At 26.9% G+C, this 24,421-nt stretch overlaps 2 protein-coding genes across 6 annotated transcripts in view; both read right to left on the reverse strand.

Moving 5' to 3' along the window:
• The window catches only part of ZnT49B (solute carrier family 30 member 9), a 37,303-nt gene extending 14,186 nt beyond the window's left edge, over nt 1-23,117 (reverse strand). Inside the window, exons 1-14 of one of the 5 annotated variants that reach the window (XM_016065837.5) lie at nt 22,983-23,086; nt 20,923-21,023; nt 19,209-19,372; nt 14,461-14,661; nt 14,278-14,383; nt 10,650-10,742; nt 10,435-10,517; nt 9,133-9,200; nt 8,270-8,325; nt 5,984-6,086; nt 5,860-5,915; nt 3,989-4,124; nt 3,728-3,767; nt 3,125-3,196 (exon numbers count right to left, since the gene is read on the reverse strand). In XM_016065837.5, coding sequence (XP_015921323.1) covers nt 3,125-3,196; nt 3,728-3,767; nt 3,989-4,124; nt 5,860-5,915; nt 5,984-6,086; nt 8,270-8,325; nt 9,133-9,200; nt 10,435-10,517; nt 10,650-10,742; nt 14,278-14,383; nt 14,461-14,661; nt 19,209-19,347 — 1,153 coding nt within the window. In that variant the 5' untranslated portion in view covers nt 19,348-19,372; nt 20,923-21,023; nt 22,983-23,086. Of the gene's footprint in view, nt 1-3,124; nt 3,197-3,727; nt 3,768-3,988; nt 4,125-5,859; nt 5,916-5,983; nt 6,087-8,269; nt 8,326-9,132; nt 9,201-10,434; nt 10,518-10,649; nt 10,743-14,277; nt 14,384-14,460; nt 14,662-19,208; nt 19,373-20,922; nt 21,024-22,882; nt 22,907-22,976 lie in introns of those variants that run through there. The other 4 variants (XM_016065838.5, XM_016065839.5, XM_016065841.5 and 1 more) reach the window with 4 other exon arrangements.
• LOC147801275 (uncharacterized) lies at nt 902-10,991 on the reverse strand. The gene is made up of 2 exons (XM_087154736.1): nt 10,866-10,991; nt 902-2,940 (listed from the first exon to the last, which is right to left on the reverse strand). Exon 2 carries the CDS (start codon nt 1,732-1,734, stop codon nt 1,009-1,011), a length of 726 nt encoding a protein of 241 aa, XP_087010862.1. The 5' UTR covers nt 1,735-2,940; nt 10,866-10,991; the 3' UTR covers nt 902-1,008.
• Nucleotides 23,118-24,421: the final 1,304 nt, after the last annotated feature.

Below are 24,421 nucleotides of genomic sequence, written 5' to 3' on the forward strand. Positions count from 1 at the left end.
CAAGAATGCTTCAAAACATTTTAAGTAAGCATGGATAACTAAAATAATTTGCATCCATCAGGGAGTTAACTAAAACTTACTTTTTAATATATAATATTGATATCATGGACACTATACTAAAATTAAAGAACTAATTGATTTAATAATTTCAGAAAAGGTTAAATAAGTTAAAAGTGTTATAATAAAATTATGTAACAATGCATGAAATTTAAAAAAAAAATTAATATCAAGCTTTAAAAATAAAGGGTAAGCATGAAAAACAGATGTAAGACATTCAAGCAAGATTATTCAAAAAAAAAATATATATATATATTCTTTTTTTAATCTAAATTTTCACTATGGATGAAGTGGCACGTTTAGCCTTTTTCAAAACATCAGCACTAAACTTATTATCAAAACAATTTGTTTGTTTGTGACACTTCATTGTAAGAATATTTTCGAGAGTTTTTGTAGACATAGATGACCGAAACTGTGTTTTATTTTTCTTCACAACACTAAATATTCTTTCGCACTCCGCATTGCTATGGGGTATGCAAGTGATTCCCAACAACACTCTCGATATTCGGTCAAATTTAAGTTGTCCGCTGTAGTCAGTAACGGTACTCAGGTCATTTAATTGCATATCTATGGTGCTGCCTTTAAAGTTGGAAGAATCTTCAATCTGTAATGCAGTGAACTGTTTTTGGAGGCAGTCCCATGCATCTTCTTTGGTTTCTCCTTCTTTAATCATCAAAAGACAAGGAAACTTTTCAACAAAATATGCTACTCTTTCAAATGATGAGGTTTCGATATTTTTTAAGTCTGTAACTTGAGCATTGATCAAGATATCGTTATTAATGGGAAATTTTTTGATGATAAAATCACACGAGGTAGCATAATAATTCCTTATTGACAAATAAAATTTTCTTTTTTCTTTTTCATTCAACTTTTTAACTAGTTCTACCGTTTTGAAGTCAACAAACAGTTCTGAATCCAACAATTGATTAGCTTCAATATGATATTGGATTTCTAAAAGGGCTTGCCCTTTAATAACAGAAGTTTTAAGTTCCTTAAGAACTCTGTTAACATATTGTTTAAAATATGAATCGTATTGAGCTGTAATGTCGTATTGAGCTTTTCAAAATCTGTAATAACACTCAATAAAAATAAGCAATAGGCTTTGTTTAAATCTGAAGATAAAAAATGAAAAATGTTTTCTTCTCTGCTGACAGAAGTTTTGGGAGTAAACTGATTCATTTTCAGATTTTTGGAGGTTCCTTCATTTGTTTTCAGCTTCTTATTAGAAGTGCCTTCCTCTATTTCTGAATGCCTTTTTTGACTTTCTATCTTTAGCATCTTTTCACTCATTTTTGGGATTTTAAACAAAGCCAAAGATGAAGATGTTAAAGTCTTTGACTTCACTTCATCGTGAAAATATGCCAATAGTGCATCCCATTGGTCTATTACTCTGGACAGAGATCTCCCCAAGGACAACCATCGAGAGCAGACGTGCTTTAATATCTTCCTCACTTCTTCACTGTGAAGACTTTGAAACAATTTCAATTTCTCCTTCCTCTTACAACTTTTTTCTAGATAGTAATATATATCCACTAAAGTTTGATCAACATCAATGGGCAATGTTGCAGCTGCTTTTTCTGCAGCCAAATTCACTAAATGGCACAAACATCCCATTATAACTAAATTTTCGTGCTTTTCTTTGAGAAAAGAAATCACGCCATTCTTCTTTCCTAACATTACTGCAGCATTATCTGACCCAAATGCTCCAGTTCATCCAAAATAAGGTTGGATATGTTTCTCCCAGTCGAATCAAGACTTAGTTCCACTAAGGACAAAATCCTGGATTGAATTGTTGATGATTCAGCAACGTTGTAAGTCGCAACAATGGGATAAAGCTTAGAATCCATATTGTCATTGCTTCCATCTATTGCCAGAGAAAAGACAGACTTCTGAAGACTGCAAACAACTTCTTCTTTGAAACTTTTAGACAGCTCACTTACAATAGCAGCAGTTTTTGTTCGCCCGTATGAATATTTTTTTGCTATTTCTGACTTCAGAAACATTTTTTTAAACAATGCTCCTGCATGATCGGCAGCTGTCAGTGGTATATTATGCTCAATGAGAAAGCTGGTGAACAGACACTCCGCTCTAATTACATCATCATCAGCACTTGTTTTTTCGAAAAAATTACTTATTGTGGAATTTCCAGGTGCACATTTAACATTTTTAATATGCTTTTTGGATTTTAAGTGCTCATTAATATCATTTTTTCCGCCATGACAAATCATAAAGTTGCAGCTGCAAACGCTACAAAATGCGTATTTATCGCCATCTCGAGATCGCAAAATTCCAGGAAAATCACTACAGTACGATTCCTTAAATGATTGTAGATAACGTTTGCTCATTTTCGTAAAAAAGAAAACACTAGGCAAGCCTAACAATACCGTGTGCTACTAACGAAAGTAAACAGCGACACAACTGACGGTTCCCCTAACCGGCGCCAATGCGCAGAGCCCTCCATCTTCCTTCCCCTCCCCCCCATATTCAACGGACTCCTCTGAAGTTCCCGTAACCGGCGCCAATGCGCAGAGCCCTCCGTCTTTCTTCCCCTTCCCTCCCCTATATTCAACGGACTTCTCTGAGTAGGCGCGCGCTTCTTCATAAACTGACGTCACAGTAACACCCTCAGCGGAGTTGGCGAATTCTTCGAAGAACAGGTTGTTTCTCCTTACTATGGTAGCCCGCAACGCAATTTCGGCGCACATTTTAGAGCATTGCTCCGCAAAAGGCTCGTAAGCGCTAAATTTGGCGAGATTTTATTATTTTTCCAAAAACTCGGGACAAATCCGGAAGATTTTGCTCTTACCCGGAAAAACGGAAAAAAGGAGGAAAATCCGTAAAACTTCCGGAAAATCCGGAAAGGTTGGCAGGTATGAACTATCCCTTTTACAATCATTTCCACACACTTTAAGTGCAACTTACACTTTTTAGTGTAAACATTAATATATTTGCTCAAAGACTTGATTTAACAAGAAAGTTATCAACAAAAAACAGTTTAAAAACACAAATTAAGATACAGAGCTCATACATTAGTTTTTTTGTAGTATAATGCAGAATCTTATAATACCATATTCAGCAAAAGTCATTCCATCTCTTTTGGCTCCTCTTAATGTTTCCCTTACAGCAACAGCAAGAGTACCTAATAAGAGTAAGATATATTTAATTTGAATCTGCAAGAAAAAATTCTTTGATTTCCCAATCAATGATAAATAGTAAATGTGAGTAATAAAATGCATCATGACAGAATAATAGTGAATGAAGTTTAAAATTATATCTAGAATACAATTACTTAGAAGTAAAACTAATTTAAAAAAAAAAATAATATGACAAAACAATTATACATATTTATTCAGTGCATCACAACAAACTTTCTTTTAACAAAATAAAGTGAATGCAAAGAACGGTTGCAATGAAACTAAGTGTTAACACAACCCAATAATGGATTTGGTTAATTGGTTACACTTGGAGGAGGGCTGGGTTTCATTTTATGTGATAGCCTTTAATGGATAGAAACAAACTAAATCCTTACTCAGAATAAGAGTGTTATTAAACACTGAATTAAAACAAGCTATTAAGTATAATTAAATAGAGACAAATTTTAAGAGAATTTTTTAAAACCAAATAATTATATTTAATGAATAACGATAAAGCATGAAATAGTAATTTTTACCTCCTTCAGAAATAAGAGAACCTCCTAAAACAATATATGCCTAAAAATAAATGAAATACATATATTATACAGAGCATTCCACTATGCATGGAGCAAAGTTAATTTCCAGACACAAAAAATTAAGAAAAGCCAAAATATTAAGAAAAGACATTAAGAAAATCTAATTCTTAAGAATATTTAGATGCTAAAAAAAATCAAAAATGATAAAAGATACTGATTTAAGAAATTTAAAGTGAAATAAAATTATTTTAATCACCTCACCCAATACAAGGACTCCATTGTGTTCGGATGTATTATTCCATCTATGCCATGATAAATTGACAATCCAGTACCCAAGAAAAAAATTCCAACTCCACTAACTAATGATGCAACATAACGCATATTGTGATATCCATACCTATAAAATTACGGACATATCTTTAAGAAGTTATATTATGTTTGTTTTGTTAACATAGCTATTTTGTAATACTTTCAAACATGATTGTTTTGACATTGGTATTGCTGTTCTGACCCTAAGTACTAAAAAGTCTTGGTACTTTCCATGATTTTTCAAAAGAACTTGTAACCTAGACATCTTACAAATTATTTTTAGTAGAACTTCTATACTTTTTATTATTAATAAAGAAATGAATTAAATGTCCTAGGAATTATTATAATTGAAGAAAATAAGTGTATAAATAATATTATAAAAATAAGTGTATTTTAAGTTATAAAAAAAAAACAATCTTAGGCTAATAATTAAAAAATAATTTCTTCTATTTGCAGAAAATAAGCAAAATTATTAATTTTTCATTTTTGTAGTTTGCTTTTAGATTATATTCGCTAAATTAAATCTGAAAATTAGCTGTGATTTTTTTTTTTTTTTGAAACATTAAGGTTTATACCTTCCCTACCTTGCGGCCAACAACGACCGTAAGTTTAGATTTGTAAATGTTACTTTTAAAATTATTTTTAACAAATAAACATTAAAATTATACTTTCTTATTTAGAAATAATCAACAAAAATCCTAGGTATTGATGTTATTTTAATGATATCCCCAACTTAAAATTTTACTAGTTTTATAAATGATGTTTTTCTCTCACAAAATAAATTAGACAATTACAAAAATATGTTTAGTTATGCATTAGAACACCACATAAAGCTGAAGCATTAGAAGTTTAGCATTAAACACCACATAAAGCTGAATGGTCAACTTGAAAAAACCATGTAATTTTAAAGTAGCAATTGAGTCATTCAGATCCAAATTATGCTAAGCATACTTTTGAAAAAACTTAAATCTATAATTGTATCAAGACTTGTCTCAGTTTGAACATGAATATATATTTATTAATATTGACATGAGCTTAAGATTTAAATTTTTGGACAAAAGTTATAGTTAACATTAAAATGGTTTGTAATCACATTTACTGCATTTCCCATGTATCATCAAATCAATAGATAGCAAGTTCAATATCTAGGCTACTTAATTGCTATTTATATTTTAAAATAATATAAAAATGCATAAATTATAAGCTACAGCTGAAAGAAATTTTTTTAATTAATACAAATCAGCCATATTCTACTTCCAGAAGTAAAAAAAAAAATGATTAAATAAAAAAAAGTTAATGAATTACAAGATTTTAGCAGCACTAGGAGTTTCCATACGCTACTTCCAAAATATCATTTTGTTTACAAATTCATCATTCATTTAAATTAAACAAAACACTTTATAAAAATGAACTATAATGAAAATCCCATGTTTTGCATTGTTATTTTTAAAATTTTTGCAAATATATATGTTATAGATAATGCTTATGGCAACACACAATAGGTTAAATAAATGCAATTTGAAACTTTTTAGCAATAAAAAATAGCTATAAAGTAATAGCAATAAATAAATACGATAACTTGATTTCTCAATTTGTAGTATGAAATTATTTATAGCAGTTTAGGTGACAAATAATAAGTGTAATGAAACTGAATAGGCATTTAGAATCGAAAAGTAGTAGTAAAAAAACACTTTAACATGCTTTTAATTAGTAACGTATCATAAATTAGCATTTCATACACATTTTATTTATATTTATTAAACTAGTCATTTTATTTGAAAACAAAACCTTTTATCTGAAATAAATAATAAATTAATACATACGGATGATACTGAGTAGGAGTTTGAAGAGACTTTCTGATTCCATATGTCAAGAGAAGCTATTAAAAAGTATAAATGAGTATACATATTTAATCATAGTAAAAATTAAATGAGAAATGTATCATACCTGGTTACCAGTATCGGCTAATGAATGTATAGCTTCAGCAAACATACTATGAGAGCCAGTAAAGAGCCAGGCACTAAGCTTCAGAACGAAATTGGTTGCATTTCTTAAGGGAAAAAATATCTATTATAATGAGGAAAAATTCAAAAATAAACAATTAAATAAAAAGAGTAAATGAATAGTCTACAAAAAACAAACACCTTTATGAATAACCTTGAATAATTTATAAAACAATTATCAGAATTAGTGACTATATTTAAGGTATACAACATAAAATTGCATTCTAAAACGAAAAATACTCTGTTTTTTCCCCGTTACACTTGCAGAGTGTACACTTTTAAGCACGAAATAGATTGAACCAGAAATAGAAACTTCTACTTTATAAGATTTAAAATAATAAACATTTTGAGTTATTTTAAATGTAAATGACATACAATACCTATATCTATATACCAACTTCTAACAGTGCTTTTACACAGTTGTGGATAAAGTTTCCCTTAGTAAGTAGAATAATTTTTCATACAAATTTAAAAATGAAACATTTGATAGGTCAGAAAATGTCAGGAGTAATCCTTTGTGATATGATATTGATTAAGAGGAAACTATGTTGAAACCAAAGTATATTCATTAAATTTCGGATGCTTTTTGGTGCAAAATGGAACAACTTCATCAGCAGAATAAAATGGTAGAAATGGTTAAAACAGAGATAAAGCAAATCAACAGATGCAATTGACAGCAATGATACAAATTAACAATCATAGCTAGCATAACATATTGGTTTGTATTATCTGATTTTACCATTCATGCCATTTTATCCTGTCACTGAAAAGTCAAACTGGTTCATTGAAAGGCTCCTTGATTTTAATTTACTACTTGTATACATATTGTTTTTACGTTATCATTTAATAGGCATTCCATGACTTATATCTTTTCAAAATGATAAAATAAGCTCCAATACATTTAATAGTAAAAAAAATTAATAAACAAAATTTATGAAAGTATTGTAAGGTTTGCTTCCAATTAAACTTACAAAACATTTAAATAAATTAGTCCTAACATGAAAAAGAAAAAGCTTTTTTCCAAAAGTTCCATTAAGAATAAAGCTGTAAATCACAAATTGAAAAAAAAAATGAAGGAAATGATATGGAGACATTTAAAAAAAAAAGGGGGAATAAAAGTGGATAACAGCAGTTTTAAAAACTTTCTGCAATTTAATTCATAAATGGAACTTAAACTTCACAGTAGTTGTCATAATTTAAAGTAATTGTTAAATATAATGTATTATATATTAAAAAATTTATAATGCATTATATTTAATAAAAAAATAATTATTTGAAGGAAAATCTAATTAACCTATAATTTATCAAGCAATGCTTATTTTTTTAACTTTAAAATTCAAATAATTTAAAAACATAAAAATGATATGATTAAAATTGTATATGATAAAAATAGCATATTTTAATTATTTAAATTAAATCACTGTTAGAAAACATAGTCAATAGTGCAACTGAAAGACTTCAATACCAAGACAACTATATTTGCAATATAGTTGTCCACACAGTTGCTAACTTATAAACACTATATGCACTCTAGTAAATATCACTTCACTGAATCTTCTTGAGCCAGTATCTACATAAAGACTTTTACTATAGTACATAATACAGAAACAAACAATGATCATAGCACTTTTTCAAGGGGGGGGGGTGAACAAAAAAGTACAGAATAAACAGTTCAGAGAAAAAGTACTGATACTTGGAAAACAGAGTGAGGAAAAAGAACTTGGCCATTATAAAGCAAATATTATTTTTTTTTAAAAATTAAACAAGCATTTCAAAATTATTAAACAATTATTTCAAAATAATTAATAAAATAGCAAATAATTTTTACTTTTGTACATCAAAAAATTCTTAAGATACATAATATGTATAATGCTTACTAATAATTATACATATAGTCTATATTTTTATTAAAAAAAACAAATAATATAATTTTAATATTTTTTTGTGTTTCTCCAAATTGATAATTTTTTGACTTGTTACATTTTGAGAATAGTAAGAATTTTCAGGGGAAAATTAATATTTACAATTATGCAAAATATCATATCAATGACTGATTAAATTTAAATTTTTCAAAGTTTCAAACAGTTTTTATGGTTTAATTATTTTTACAGACTCATAAGTAGATATCTTTAGTTTTAATTTTTAAATCACATAATTTTTTTAATTATCTTACATTTAAATGTTTTGGCTTTAAAAAAAAATATTTGCTTAAAAAAAATAATATACTTACATTATAACAGCAGTCATCACAACTCTACCAGATGTCCTCAAGATCATTTCTTGACGCTACGAAACAATAGCATCATAAAATGACATCATAGAATTATACAAAAGGAATTACTATAAACATTTTATAAACCTTAAATATTATTTTAATTTAAGGAGTATTCTGCAAACAATATTTGAAGAACTTTATAGCCCCCAATTATTATATACATCTTTAATACTTACTTCAGTACAGAAAAATTACTTTACGAAATAAAAAGACAAAATAAACAATTTTCAGCCAATCATAGTTTATTAAATTTATTTTTAAACTAACACTTATTGTATGCAATTTTCATCAAGATTTTTCATATTTTCAATGAAATGTATTTTTTTATTGAATAATATAGGACAGCTAGTCTTTACATACTACTGCCTTAATATGGTGATGACATAATAAATAAATTAAAATTTCTCCACAAGCTTAAAAAATAGTAATATTTTTGCTTGTAGTGAAAATACTAACAACTAATTTACTAACAAAATGAAAATAGTCCCCCTCCCTGAATATTTTTTTTGCTTTTATCATTAAAATAATTACATTTTAACAAATGTATTAAAATATGTAATAATTGCAATAAAATTTCCTGCCGAATACAGCAGATTATATCAAAATCAATAATAAATATCTCTAAGTCAAAATGACTAAAAATGCTTCATTGTAAGGGATTATGTTAAATAAATTAATTAATTGTTAATATTATTGATACGTCAAAAAGTTTTTATATTGAAAAATGAAAAAGCATTAAACACAATTTAAAATTAGTTGAAATTTGAATAAAATATCCATCTTAGTTAGGAATCCTATTAAAGCAAAATCTGCAATACCTTACGTTCTTCTTCATGCATTGTGGAACGGGAATATTCTTTCAAAATCTTTTTCACATGGAAAATATCTAAAGAAATTTAAAGTAAAATGAAAAGCAAAACTCACTATCATGTAAAAAAAGTATTTAATATGTATTTCAACATAGTATATTAAGAATTAAGATTTCCTTACACATATGTTCATCACTTTCATAAACCAGAGGTTCTTATTACAACACATGCAAATAATTAGCAAAATATAAAATAATGACAGGAATCTATTTCAATGGTGTTCTATTCCTTTAAAGGTAAATTAGTGGCAACATTTTGTCCCATTTGCTGAGCAAGAATAGATACAAAACAAAAAAATATACAGACAAGAGAAACAAAGTATAAATTAAAAGTTATTTTTGCACATTGACAAGGTAAATAAAAATTTATGATATTAATTTAATTTTAAGTTCACAAGCATCATTTTAATTTTTATAATTTCTCTTTTTCGAAGCTTTAAAAAAAACTCTTCATATATTTGCAGCAAAGAACAAAAAATAGGATTGATTGTTAGTTTTGAAGAAATTTCCCAATGAATAAGGACATCTTCAGACTTGCTTGTTCAACAAAAAATATTAATTATTCAAAAATACGAACCTATCTTAATCTATGACATGCCTATGTCAACATTTGTCTCTTATCAATAATTTTAAAGTGCAAGTTAATTAAGAAAATGGATCACTTTTCTTTACAGTTATTCCACTTTTAAAAGTTCTTTGATATTTTTCTCTGAGCAGTTATATAAAATTTCAACAGAACATGACACACTCACTGGCAGTTACATACCAGAGAGAGATGAAATTTTTACTGATATTTTCTATCAACAAATCATTAAACAGCAATTGTATTTTTTTTTCTAAATAATTTTAAGAAATAAATCCTGTTTGCATGTAATGCTTGTTATTCAAGATCAAGAATTTATGCATAAAATATTTAACTTTAATTATATCTTTTGAAACTGAGCTGAGCTAAACTTTACTTACATACAAAATAGCTGAAAATTTACTAAGGATAATAAGAAAAAGTGCATTATTAAAGAGTTAAGTGCTAGTATTAACACTTTAATAATTCTTATATGCTGAACTAATTTTAACCAGAAAAGAAACATGAATCTTGAAAATTATTATAAAGGTAAAAGGTTTGAAAAACCAAAGATATGAACAGCATAATACAAGAGACATAAAAAATAAGTTTCAAAAATTCTTATAAAAACGAAATCAATATTAATCTTTACACAATAAATATTTAACACTGTTTCAATGCTACACGTACTATTTCTATATTGCTCTTCTTCTTCTTGACGCTTTTTCAGTTCACGTTGCAAAGCTTCTTGACTTCCCCAGACTTCCATTGACCTACAAATTACATGCATTCATAAATTCAAAATTTATAAATTTTCATTCCAACTAGATTTTATTAACAGCTATTTTTTAATTTTACTACAAATTTAACATATTTTGAACAAGAAATGTTTCTAGGTTACATACTTTTGCTCAATATCTCCACGTAGATAAACAGTAATAGGAGGATTATCTTCAAATGGGCTACGTCTTGTAATTGTTCTCAATGATTCCAAGTCGCTAAAACAATTTATAAAATATTTAAGATGTCATACTTGAGTTTACAGTCCACAAAATAAAAAATTTAATATCCTAAATAACACTTGATCTAATGATCATGGTTCAAGGGCCTAGCTTATATACTAACTAATTAGTGCAGACAATATTTTAAGTAAAAAAATAATTTTAATAAATAAAAGTTCTCTGAATAAACATACCTTTTTTTTCTTTGGCAGATTTGAATTCTCAACCCTCAAAATATAGGAATAGCTGCAATCTGGTACACATGGTCCCAATAGTTTGGTCACGAGATGTGGTCGAAAGATTAGACCCCTTAATGTTAAATTTACTTTTTGCCATAACTAGAAAACTTTTTAAGCAAATTGAAACATTTTTGCACAAAATTATAAATTCAAAATATTTTCCCACAATTATTTATCCAAAAATAATTCGATGCAAAAAATAAATTTTAATAATTATTTAATAATAGAAGAAAAACTTTTGAATTGTAAGGTATATAAATTCTTTTATTAGGTAATTTTAGACTGAAAAATATATAATTTAAACATAATCAGTCCAGTGCTTGAGAAATTAAATTTTAAGTATACAAATTTTGAAAATTTGATAACTCAAAGACTATTTGACCAACTGCACTCAAATTTTACTTTGCCATTTAAAAATACATTCTTTAAAATGATGTAAAAATTTGTACACATTACAATGCAAATTTTTTAATTATTATTGAATAAAATAATAAATAACTGTTGCTATTATTATTTGCATGGCACTCTTTTTGGATAAATGCGTGTTCTGATTGAGTGTAAAAATTTTTCGATCCCCTTAAAAAGCTCTCAAGATATGGCTAAATATGCAAAAGTAAAATTAAGATATAAAGGGGTCCAAATTTTTGACTGTGCTCCTGACCACACTACTACTGTGCAAATGAAAAACTTATAAATAAAAAAAAGTAAAATAGAATTTCAGGAAACTGATAAAATAAAATTATTTTTGAAAAACATTTGTTTGCAATATGTAGCTTATCAAATATATAAAAATCTCAATTTTGACTCTTTTGTCCTGTAGGATGATCTTTCTATTGCACAGTTGACTACTGGGACCATAATTTTTAGATTGAAGCTACCTCCCCCCACACTTTGAAAGTCAAAAATCTGAATGCATTGAGAAAAATTATGTTTCAGAGATTTTTTGTCTGACTTCATAACTTAAAGCATCGCATTTGCTAATATATGAAAATCCAATCATTATATCAAAAGTTATTCAAGGAGTTCACTCATTTATTTTGAGAGTATAAAAACATTAAGCAGCAGAATAAAATTAACAAAATATTATTTTATAACTCAGGAGAAATACCATAAAAGAAAACCTTAGAAAAAAATTACTATAAATATAAATATAGAGAGAAAGAGTTAAAAGTAAAATACAGAAGACTCTCTTAACTCCCTACATTTAATGATGAAATTGGGACTGAAGCACAAGCAAGTAGGGTGTAAAAAAATCTATCAAATCCTTTTCATTTTCTAAATGGAATCACTGAATAGGTATCAAGCATTAAAGGGTTTTAAAACACTTACACCCTTAAATAGATTTTAGGATGCATGATTTAAACATATTTCAGGGCATATTTATACAAATACAGTACAGAACCCGTTATCCGGAAATCAGAAAACCGGAAACCAAAAAACCGGAACGAAATTCAATACATTTTCTCGCCATTTTTTAAAAAAAAAAAAATTTCCTTATAAGATTTTACGATTTTTCTTTCTTTTTTTAAAGATGTTTACTTTACCATCATTTTGGAAATAATCATTAGTGTATTACTTCATCGTTTTTTCTTATTTTTAAGATTATTTCCAAATATTTTTTTTTTTTAGTTGGGTTTAACTATAAAAAAACGGCTTTTTGTAGCGATTCAGGAAACCGGAAAAATCATTTATCCGGAATAGCGATGGTCCCGACCGTTCCGGATAATCGGTTCCCTACTGTACATCTTTATTAATTGACTTCTTATAGTAAGGACAAAATTTAATTTTATAAATTCTTCGCATCTAGTAATTTGGTTAAAGATTATGTATGCCATAAGTGTTGCTTGTATTTAACTTATAAAAGTTATATCTAAATGAAAAACCAGTTAATTTAATAATAAATAATAATTTATAGTAATGAATAATAATAATTCTTATATATTTTTAACAATTTTCCAATCAAAGAAATTTTTTTAAAGGAATTCTTATTACTGACTCCACAATGGATAGAGGTAACAAACTTGGATTTGCTAGGTTAGTGATTAAAATCATCTCTCAGGGCACTTTAATAAATCTCCCTTATTTTTTAAAATTGAATTTAAATAAGTTATTTTTAAGTTTGTGCCATTTATAAATTGCTTATAATTGTTGAAATATATTTATATTGGTTGATTAATAATTTGCATCCCCTTTAGTATTTAAATGAATTGATTGAACAAATTCAACTAATTGGTTCAGATCATTTTTTTTCTTAGCCATATTTAATAGTCCTGATAATTTATATCATTTTTAATATCATTTAATTTAGATTTATATTCAAAAAGTTACACTAGAAAAAAACCCACCAGGGAAATAAACAAGTGTTAATTAATTATTGAAAAAAGATTTAAAAAAGAAAAAAACATATTGTTCTGAATTAAAAATGATTATAAATTTTTCAAACTCTTTTACATCAGATTAATTTCAACTTTGATTGCATTGAGAACCTTCAACAACAATTCCTAATACGAAACATTTTAACGCATAATATTGCTTAATTCAAATGATTTCTAATCTCACTAATAAAGGGTTTGATTTCTGTAGGTAAAAATGTTCTATTATTAATTATTTTAAAAAGCACAGAATATAGAAGCAGAGTAACAAAATATTTTATACAGTAGCACCTCATAGGGACAATTAATTGGAAACAATAAATGTCAGAAAATGAAGAATGCAAGCTATCAAAATATCAAATAATGATTTTAAAATTCATGAATTTACAATAAATACAAAAACATTTCAATTAAAAAATGCGCAAAAGGAATATGAATAATCACTTATTTTTTTTTTTATCTTTCTTTATATAAAATATTTAGAATTATTTAGGAAAAATAATTAGAAATTTTGGTTTGAACACTTTTCTTTTCAGCACAAGCAATAGATTTTTGAAATTAGTAATAGATTGAAGTCCATTTTTGGTAAATTCGTGTGATTACAGAAAAATCCTCATTGTTTCAAAGGCTTAGGCAGTTGTTAGAATTGGTTGTGATTCCCTTTTGTGGTCATTAATATCACTTTGCACATCAGTGTTGGCAGAATTTTTAACTGATAGATGCAGGAATTAGCTAGTTTAAAAAACGATTTAAGCAGGTTTTATTAACATTATAAGAATATCATTTGTGACATTAGATCAAACAAATGCAATAACTTAAGCATAATGCAAATACCAAAGAAACAAATTTAACACTATAATTTTTAATAAATAAAAAAATTTTAAAATTTAAACATAATTTTTTTAGTTTTTCATTTATAACCTTGGTTTCAGCAGGTACTCATTCATAGCTCGGATCGGAGTGATAAAATTTCTTTCTGTGAAAGATTTTGAGAAATCCATCTTCTTTCTCTCTTCCTTTCTTTTCTCTAAAAAGTATACATAACAAAATCAAATAAAGTAATAATTTAATATATATTTGACACTAATATAGCCACTAACTTACTGGATAATGCCTGTTGAGCTTCATTTTTCGCACTTGCTTTAGGTATTTTAGAATTATCTTTGCCATTCTTTACCTCACTGACAACATTTGACAAATGGAGATTTCTAGTGAAACATAGATGTTTCTGCTGAATTCTTGAAAACCAAAGATTACTAGTTTGGCATGTTTTAGGAAATATATAAAACAAGCAGCTCTCTGAACCTATTAAATAGTAATAGAGAGTTTAAATTCTCTTCATCCAATTTCATGATAAATTCATGAAATTAAAAATATTAAAACTAAGTTTATGTAATGTAAAGCATGACCTTTTAAAAACTTATTTAAATTTTATAATAAAGGGAAACTATTTCCTAAAAATAAAACTATCATTAATAATGGTTACATTCATAAACTTTGATTAGACATTTTTTTTAAAATCTTAAATTCAAAATTATATAATGAATACTTATAAATTTCTTAGGCAAATAAAATATGCACATAAAAAAAAACATTTTACAACTTAAAAGAAAATAACTATACCTATTGTTTTGTGTATTAATAAAAATTTTCAATCCCTAAATTCGAATGAAAAAAGGGAGTACACCAGTAGTAAAATTGGGCATCTATTTATTTAATATTATTATCATTACATTTAATAAGATGGATCTAGTTATACAATTTTTTTTAGGTATAGTTGAAAGAGTACTAAAATTGCTTGCCATGACTTAGCCTGCTCTGTTATATTGTAAATTGAATCTATATAAACTATTAAAAAGTAATACTAATTATAAACTAAATGCATTCACAACATATCTTATTATTAAAAACAAATTTATTGTAATGACTTAGAATTATATACACACACATGTATACATATATACACACACAGTGAAACCCCAGTTAAGCGGACATTCTTGGGACCGAAAAATTTTTCTGCTTACGAGAGTTGTCTGTTTACGGGTTAGGTACCTTGATAATGAAATTTAACACTGTAAATTGTTTTTAGAATATATTCTAAGATATAGAAATAATTAAAAAATCTACAATAACTATCTACAAGGATATTTATTTAAACTTCAAAAAAAAAAAATTCTATGCAAAAAGAATATGAAATTGATACAAATACATAATTCCAGATGTAGCTACAGAAAAATGAAAATAATTTTCCTATTAACACAGATATTCAAGTTAGTAACATGATACTGAATAGGAGCTTTTAGTCCTCAGTTGGTTTCAGTTATTAGGTTTACACCCCCTAACACCTACCTATCACTTCATAGGAAACGTCGTTAATACCTCCTTGAAAGTAAGCCTCCCTCGATTCACAGAAGAAAAAAAAGCAATGCATACCTGTAAAGCATGAGGACCTATGGAATTGATTATTCACAATTGATCACCTATCAAGTGACTGAATAAATGTTTCATTGTATATGAACAACTCAAAGATTATACATCTGTTCTCTTTTTTTACCCCAGCTGTGTAAAATACAGTCTTCAAATTGATAAGAAAATTAAAAAAATTTCTTATCTATAAGCCTATTCTTTATAAGAAAATTAAAGAAATTTTCAGTGGAGAAAAAGCATTGAGCATATTTAAGACTTCATTTCAACATGAGGGTCTCATAACCTATGTGGTCGAGATGAAAAAATGCCGCTGTTCAAATTATTTCACAAGAGCAGTATCATTTTCTCTCCTTTCTTTGCAAAATAAGGCAAGATGACAGAAGAAAGATTGATACTTTAGTAGTGAAATAGTTTAACAATATTTTTAGTTATGGATAAGGAAACAAATTTACATGCTTTAAAAATGGTGAAAAGTTGAAATTTTTTCTTGCAATTCAAAGTATAAATATTTTGTATTAAAAAAATTTAGAAAAAGTAGTGTCTGGATTAAAGAGATAGAAAATAATGTTTCAGGGCAAAAATGACTGCCTGCCTCCGGTTACCCGAGTGCCTGCTGTGCGGAGAATGTATTTAATGAATTATTCATCGAAGATTCTCAGGGAATTAAAAATATGACCATAATTAAAGGGGCTCGTTTTGCAGGAGTGTCCATAACAGGTTTCACTGTGTGTGTGTGTATATATATATATATATATATATATATATATATATAAATAACTATGAAAAATGAGTTTAAGTCATATATATACTGGTTATACTGTTATATTTAATTTTTTTTCTGAACAAAATGCACAATTAGTCATATTTTTAATTGTTTTAAATACTGAAGGAAATGAAGATACAAAACTATTAAAACACATATATTTTTTTAGTAAAATACGTATTTTTAAAACCAATGCTCAACTTTGCAACATTTTTATATAAATAATAATAAATTGCATTAATACTGCAAATATTTTCCTTAATGATCCTTTTTTAACAACCACAAATAAATTTCAGGTACAGCTCAAGTTTTTTAAGCCTATTCTACTTGACTCATACAGTTTTATCTACTTTCATAAACTACAATTTGGCAACGCACATTAAAAAATTTTTAGATTATTTTTAATTTTAACAACATAATGCATAAATACTATGTTCAAATGTTGTAATATAGTACCGAAGATGTGAATATTTTAAAAAATTATGTCTTATTAGGTTTTTTTTTCTTTCATAGAATAATTATAAATTATTTCTTTCGTTAATTCATTTTTAACATTTCATAATATAAGGATTCTAATTACTGTCTAAGACTTATACCAAACTAACTTTTATCATGAAGTTTTGACAAAAGAGCAAAATTATTTTTAGGCTGATTATTTATTTCATACATTGATTTTTTTTCATTCATTGATTTTTTTTTATTCATTGATTTTATTTTATCTTATAAACATTGTTGAACAGCCGACTCAATTTTGAGTTTACGACTATCAATGTTCAACTTCGTAGCGTAACAATTTTGAACCCAATTTAGTAGACAAGTGAAGTACTGAATCAAGAATTGGGAGAAATTTGCTTTTGTGGAGGACTTTTTGATGGAACTAACCCACATTTGCTTTAGATCAAGAGAAAAACTACGAATTTCTTTTTTCAATTCTGACGTTTTTAATACGCTAGTGTATGGCTTGTGAATTTCATATCCCGTCCATGAGTGTACATTTTCTAAGGCAGTTTATACACGATGATCCCATTGAAAATTTACAGTTTACTCCATCGCTTTTTTGACTGTTATTGCTACAGAATATAATTGTTTTTCATATCCTAATTTTTGTTGTAAAAATATTATGACAAGCAAAATTTAAACCCTTCATTTGAGAAAGCCTTTATTGATTTGCTCGATTCATGGCAATATTATATCATTGCAGTAATGCATGGTTAATATTGCATATTACAATATACACTGCACTACATATTACATGCTACAGACTACAAGATACATGGTCTCGTTGATCATTACTTTAGCATTTATTGTCATGTATTTTATCAACCACAAAAAATAAATAATAATAATAACATACATAATTATTTTTGCATAAAAATAAAAGTACTATGAAGCATGAATTTCAAATTACACATCTGAGTAATCACCTTTTTATAAGCTCATTTAACTACAATTTCATATAAGATCTCCACAGTTTTGTTGATCACTTTTTCATAAGTTATTGCAACAGATTTATCTTTATTATGAAATTATTATATGATTGTAATACTTTTTATGATACGGTCAATCTGAAAAAAGCTCAAATAAATTAGGTTATTTTTCATTCATTCAGTGCTGCCTATTTACATTATAGAGCAAGCTACTTTTGGTTATCGTATATAAAAAATGTAAACGATTCTTAGATAACCTAAGATTATTTGTTGCAATTTTGTTTTTAAAGAAATCATTATATTTCTTTTTTTTCTTGGCAAAATATTGTTGCCTTAATTTCATAGACATGAGCCCTTTTTTTAAAAATAAGCCGCCATCCCAGAAAACCACTTCTTTTTTATTCATATACCATTTTAAAAGACATTGATTTTCTGTAATAATTACTCTGGTAAAATTATCTGTGTTTATAAGTTTAATTCCATTTACTATTAGAAATATTTACTCTGTTAAGATTATTCTCTACGGGCTAAATTTTTTTGAGTTTCTTTTTCCGGAAAGATATTAATAAATGTTAGTGATTTTAAATTTAAAAGTATTTCTAAAACAAATACCTTTTTTTTTTCAATAAAAAAAAAACTGCACCTATAAATTTTCATTTTCTCATAATTTTCAGTTTAAATTATAGAAAAAAGCTTTCAAGTTATTTTTCAATTAATCATTTGTTAGTTTACTTTTTTAAGAAAAAAAATATGCAGAGAGAATGTCTTTTAGCATGTGTTTAATTACTTTTATGAACTACAAATTTTCCTCTTATTTTTATGAGATAGAATTACTTTTCAAAATACACAAATAAAATAATATAAGAGGGTAATTTAAAAATTGTAGAGGAAAAAACTTAGTTACTACATAATATTACACATTTTAATAAATTTTTATGGTGCCCCTTTCAGAGAGAAAGCGCACAGTCCTTTTTTATTCCTAGGGCGAACTTTGTTTTCCAATGAGAGTGGATAGGATACGAAAAATCAAAAGAAGCAAATATGTTTTATCCCACAGAGCTTACATGATTTTTTATGTTTCTCACATTTATATTTATAGTGATGCTTTCAATAGAATAATACAGAAAAATAAATATTATTGTTTTTAAAATTCTCATAAAATATGAAATTTAATCGAAACAGTGATTATATTCAATGGATCAAATTAGAAGAAAAACAGCATATTTACTATTTACCTTTAATTTCATCCAATTTCCAGTAGAATTTAATGGCAGCAGGATTGTTAATCGGTACAGTAGAGGAAAGAATACGACTGAAACATAAGCGTAACTGTGAAAACTTTATACTTCTTTTACAAACCACAACTTTAAGCATATTTTTCCCCAACGATCTCAGCAATCTAAAATTTAAAAAAATCAATTAATTTTTTTATAAATTAAAAGAAAAACTTAAAAATTTATGAAATCAATATATAATAATTAATTTGTAAACAGCAACAACAAAATATTGTAATAAAATACCTAATCAACAATTAAATGCAATTGCTAATAATTAACTAATAATAAGAATTCATACTATTTTTAAGATCATTTTAAGTGTAAAAAATAGTTTGTAAAACCTAATTAGGGCAGCTAATTACAGGTACATTATTTTAATTGTTTATTTCATAAGATGCCATAAATTTTGCATTTGAGCTATAACTTTTTTTATTAATAGAAGTGGAATGACAAATGACCAAGTGGAATAAGTGCCTGAATTTCATCGATACATTGGACACAGTAAAAAAAATTCACAAATTAGACCCAAGAAACCCACCTTTTTAAGACAAAAATGTTTTTCAAAAGTGCTGATACACTTTACATATGAAGACAAAAGCACTGCTAAATTTTAAATGCTGTGGACTTAGGAACAATGTTAAAGTAAACTTTACAAATTACTACTGCAATAGTTATAGTTTATGTACATAAATAAGCCTTACTTTTAAAGGCTACCATTAAAGTATTCAAAATTAATTTCAAAAATTTGTGATGACAAACCTATGTTTATTTGGAAAAATATTCTCAAATAATGTTAATCTTCAAAATAGTGTCATACATTTTGCATTTCAGCTGTATTTTATTTTTTATTTTTAACAATGGAGATTTTTAAAGAGAAATATGGACTACAATTTTAACAGAATGATTGTCAATCTTTTAAACAGTATCACACATTTTACATTTCAGTAATAAATGTTTCATAAATGGTAGAAGAACATCAAGTTTTATAGAAGAATATGTCGTAAAATTTTTAACATTAAAATAGACAGTTTATAAAGTTAAATAGTTCATTGCTCTTTTAGTTTATAAGGTGGTAATTGCTAACATAATGAATCCCTAAACTAATATTGTACTTGTTTTTTGTACTTATATTTAATTAATATTTAGTCCACATTCTTCCCCCTTTCCCACCAAAATAATAATAATAATAATGTACTATTTTTAAAATTTAGCTCCAATCTGGTTTAGTACTAAATAATGTACAACAAAACAGAAAAAGAAATACTATTTAACAGATACCATGTTTGATGCTTTCATTTGTCATTAAAAAGCTTATTTTTTAATTCAAGCAAACAATCATATATCATATTCAAATAATATTGAATTTCATGAAAATAAAGAAAAAGATAAAATCACATTGAATAATACTTATTAGTGAACAATATTTTGGGACAGAAATGGTTATCAAATGTTTACAATGGATAATGTTTTAATATTGTATCATTTTTGAATGACTTAAATAGTTTTTATGAATTCTTTTAAGAGATATCATTATCAATAAACCCTCCCTTATTATTTCTCTTGCATAACATACTTGTTACATTAAATAACATACTTGTGCCTTTTGTAGTATTAAAGATTTTTAAACTAATACTTTTAACTGAAATAAACAAAAATAAATTTTGGTACATACCAAGGGGTTTAAACTAGTAAATAGACCACAACTTATCCCTCAGAACATGGCTTGCACTATATGCAGTTACACTGATAAACCACACTTAAAATTTAATGAGCCTGAAGCATTTAAAACAATTATAAAAATACAATAAATAAAATTCTTTTATTTAAAAATATAAACTAAGAAAATAGAAACAAACTAAGAAAGAAACAGCTGAATGAAAAGCAGTGCATATATTATTACTTGCTTATTGCTTACTGTCTTATTCCTTACAAAATCAAAGGGCTAATCCAATTATAGCTAATAAAAAATTTCTTTTCTTAAAACCACAATATATCTAAACATACAGAATGTTCCATAAAAACTACCTTAGAATGTTAATTTTATATATCTTATATAATTAAAAGTTTTTTGCAAATTTTAATTTCTCTCAAAATTTAATTTCATTGAATTAAACTTTGAAATTTGACTCTAAATGGATCAATTTTTAAATTTGTCTCTTTAGCATGGACATAGAAATAAAAACATAGTAAAAGAAACTTAGGAAAAACTTTTAAAATTTTTTTTAATCTCTAAACATTCCTATTGTTACAGAGTAAACCTATATTAGAATTTACAATTTGCAAAAAATTCCTATCAAACTGAGTCAAAGCTCTGCATTTACTCCATCAATGCTTTCGTAATTAAAATACTCAATATTCCTCTGATGATAATACTGAATACTCCAGACTATTATACATAAAATGAAAGTGATGATTTAAATACAATATAATTTTTTAGACAGATAAATAGTAGGTACTTAATGGATGAAAACATGTGTTATCATTCATATGCATTAAAAAAAGATGTTTGTTCATGTAAAAGTTTAATTCAAACAACAAACCTGGCAAACCATCTAAAAATTTTAAGATTTCTTGACTCCTGATATTTATTATACTCATATTCACTATCAAACACTTTGCATGTGGGGGTGCATTTTGCTTCGTTTTCAAATAACACTTTTTCTTATTCAAGGAAGATTTCTTTATTTGTACCAAAACCAAAGAAATCACTAAGTTAAAGGGTAAATTAAACTGTAGCAAGAGAAAAACTAATAAAAAAAATCATAAAGGACATGGTACTGGAAGAGTATAGCTTGTAACCAACCCCGGATATAACACTACATATATTTTTTTATTTAATTTTTGCATGTATAGAAACTATTAGGAGAGGGTAGTTGAAGTGAAAAAGTTCTTATAAATATCCTCCTCGAATGGATCCCTTATTCTCACTTCTAGTGTATTCATAATCCATATTTTGAACACTTTATCAATATTACTTAATTCATAATCAGCTTTGTATTTTATTTTCTGTTCAGACACATATTCCAAAAATAATCTTTTTTATGTGCGAAAGAAAGTGGTAGGTACAAAATAGCTCATTTTAAAATACTTTATTACACCAAGAAAATTTACTCAGATTTTCAAATTTCTTTATAATTCAGATATAAAAATCTAATTTTCAAGGAATGAAAATTTATCTTAGCACTAAAAAAAACTAAGCAATACATTTCAATCACCCAAAAGTCTGGATAATAGCAGTCCTAACAAATCGGCCTTAACATAACAACTAATTACAGGATAAACTGCCATTTCAGGTTTATAACTTAATTATTAAGTTCGAAACCTGAATATATAATAGTCAATGTAATAGGTACATTATTACTCTAAAGTATATGTAGTAGCAATAACTCTGCTGCTGCATATTCTTCAAAGTTTATGCCGATGAATAACAAAAGACAGACAATTTGGGACAACAAATCTACTTTAACTAAATAAATGAAGCATTGATGCTAAACATCTATATTAGAAAAAAATTGAATCTGAAAATAAAGGCATTAAAAAGTATTTCGGTTTACAATATTCATAACATTTTGTCATGACGATCTGAACATTTCATATTTGTACAAAATAATTATGAGCCAAATTAGCATTACTTTAAGTTTTTTTTTGAAAAAACTAAAATAATTTGTATCAAAAATCTAAATCTTTAAGATAAAGAGTGACATTACGACAAATAAAATCACTCACACTTACGTCAAATCAAACTAACACATTTCTCAGATTGTAAACATTACAAAACAAAACAGAACCCAAAACAGGTGATACGAGATGAGGCAGAAAGAATAAAGCGCCAAAAGGAAGACTATCACCGGAAATAACAAATTTGCGAAATGCTGTGGAGAAAGAGTTATTTTTTTTTTTCGCAGTAAAATTCCAATTTGAGATCTAAAAGAATAAGTTATAATTTAAAAAATTATTAAAATTAAAATTATAAGCCTAGTCTAATTTTATTCATGCTACTAATTTATTAAAAAAATATTTTTGCCATAATTGCATCAGATTTTGTATTGTTTTTCATAAAATGAAACATAATTCCCATAAAAATTAATTAGATCCCCACAGCATTACAGTTGACCTTTTTTCAATTCATAAAATGATTTTTACGGAAAGTAAATTTAGCACGATATGTTACATCACTGCTACTACGCAGAGTAATAAAAACAAGTTCGAGAAAATTTTTTTATTTGAAGAGCAAGGCAATAGAATGCTCTATTGAGAGATTAGAATGCTCCATGGATGGTGTTTTCTACACTAGGGAACGCTGCAAGCTCGGTACCGCCTAAATTTCCGGGTTACTGTTTTCGTTGTATTTTAAAGCCATTTGGCATCATTGTGTTTTGAGATTCTTGCAAACAATGTATTTGATTACTTATTACTTGTGTTTACAATGCTAAAAGTGTTAACACTAACGTAAGATGGTGCACAACTTGCAACAGGAACAAACAGTAATAAACTTATGGAAAGAGGCCATATCAAGACTGCCAAAAAAGCGAGTTATTCAAAATCTAGCAACCATGTCACCTTTTTTAACAATATATCTCTAAGAAACTAAAGCAAATTTTCACTTCAAACTCACCAGAATTACATATTAACATTAATATCTTATGAAATATGGCAGATTTGAGCTCAGAAATTATCTAATTTATTTCTTTTATTGAAAACAAGATTATCCGTTTGAAAACATCACCTATCAGAATAACATGTAATAAGCAGCTGCAAACTTTTTAACCGGAACTAGAGTAGGTACCGAGCTCGAGATTGTTTACATTTCTATTGAAAACACCATTGCAACCGATTGCATTACGTGCGTTCGAATGTTTAGAAAGTTTATTTAAGACCAACTGCCCATGCATGCGCAAATTACATTACGTGTGATCGCATGCAACAGGAGTGTTCTCTGAGATTAAATGCTCCTGCATGCCATAACAAATAATCTTAGGGACTCTTCCTACTGAATGCGATTCACGCACTTCCGATTGCCTTCCAACGAAAATGAGAATCTGATTGGTGAGTTTTTAGCAGAACACATTTGACCAATCCGGTAATTTTTTTTCTCGACGGCAATTTGAAGTGCGCGAATCTCATGTAGTTAAAACAGCTACTTTTTAAAAGAAAGCTCCAAATAAACAGGG

This window comes from Parasteatoda tepidariorum, chromosome 11 (genome assembly GCF_982258835.1).
Source record: "Parasteatoda tepidariorum strain Cologne lab strain chromosome 11, Ptep-v5.0, whole genome shotgun sequence".
Classification (NCBI taxonomy): Eukaryota; Metazoa; Arthropoda; class Arachnida; order Araneae; family Theridiidae; genus Parasteatoda; species Parasteatoda tepidariorum.

Coding starts and splice junctions, on each gene's coding strand:
- LOC147801275 (XM_087154736.1), bottom strand. CDS start 1,734: ATGTTAGGAAAGAAGAATGGCGTGATTTCTTTTCTCAAAGAAAAGCAC.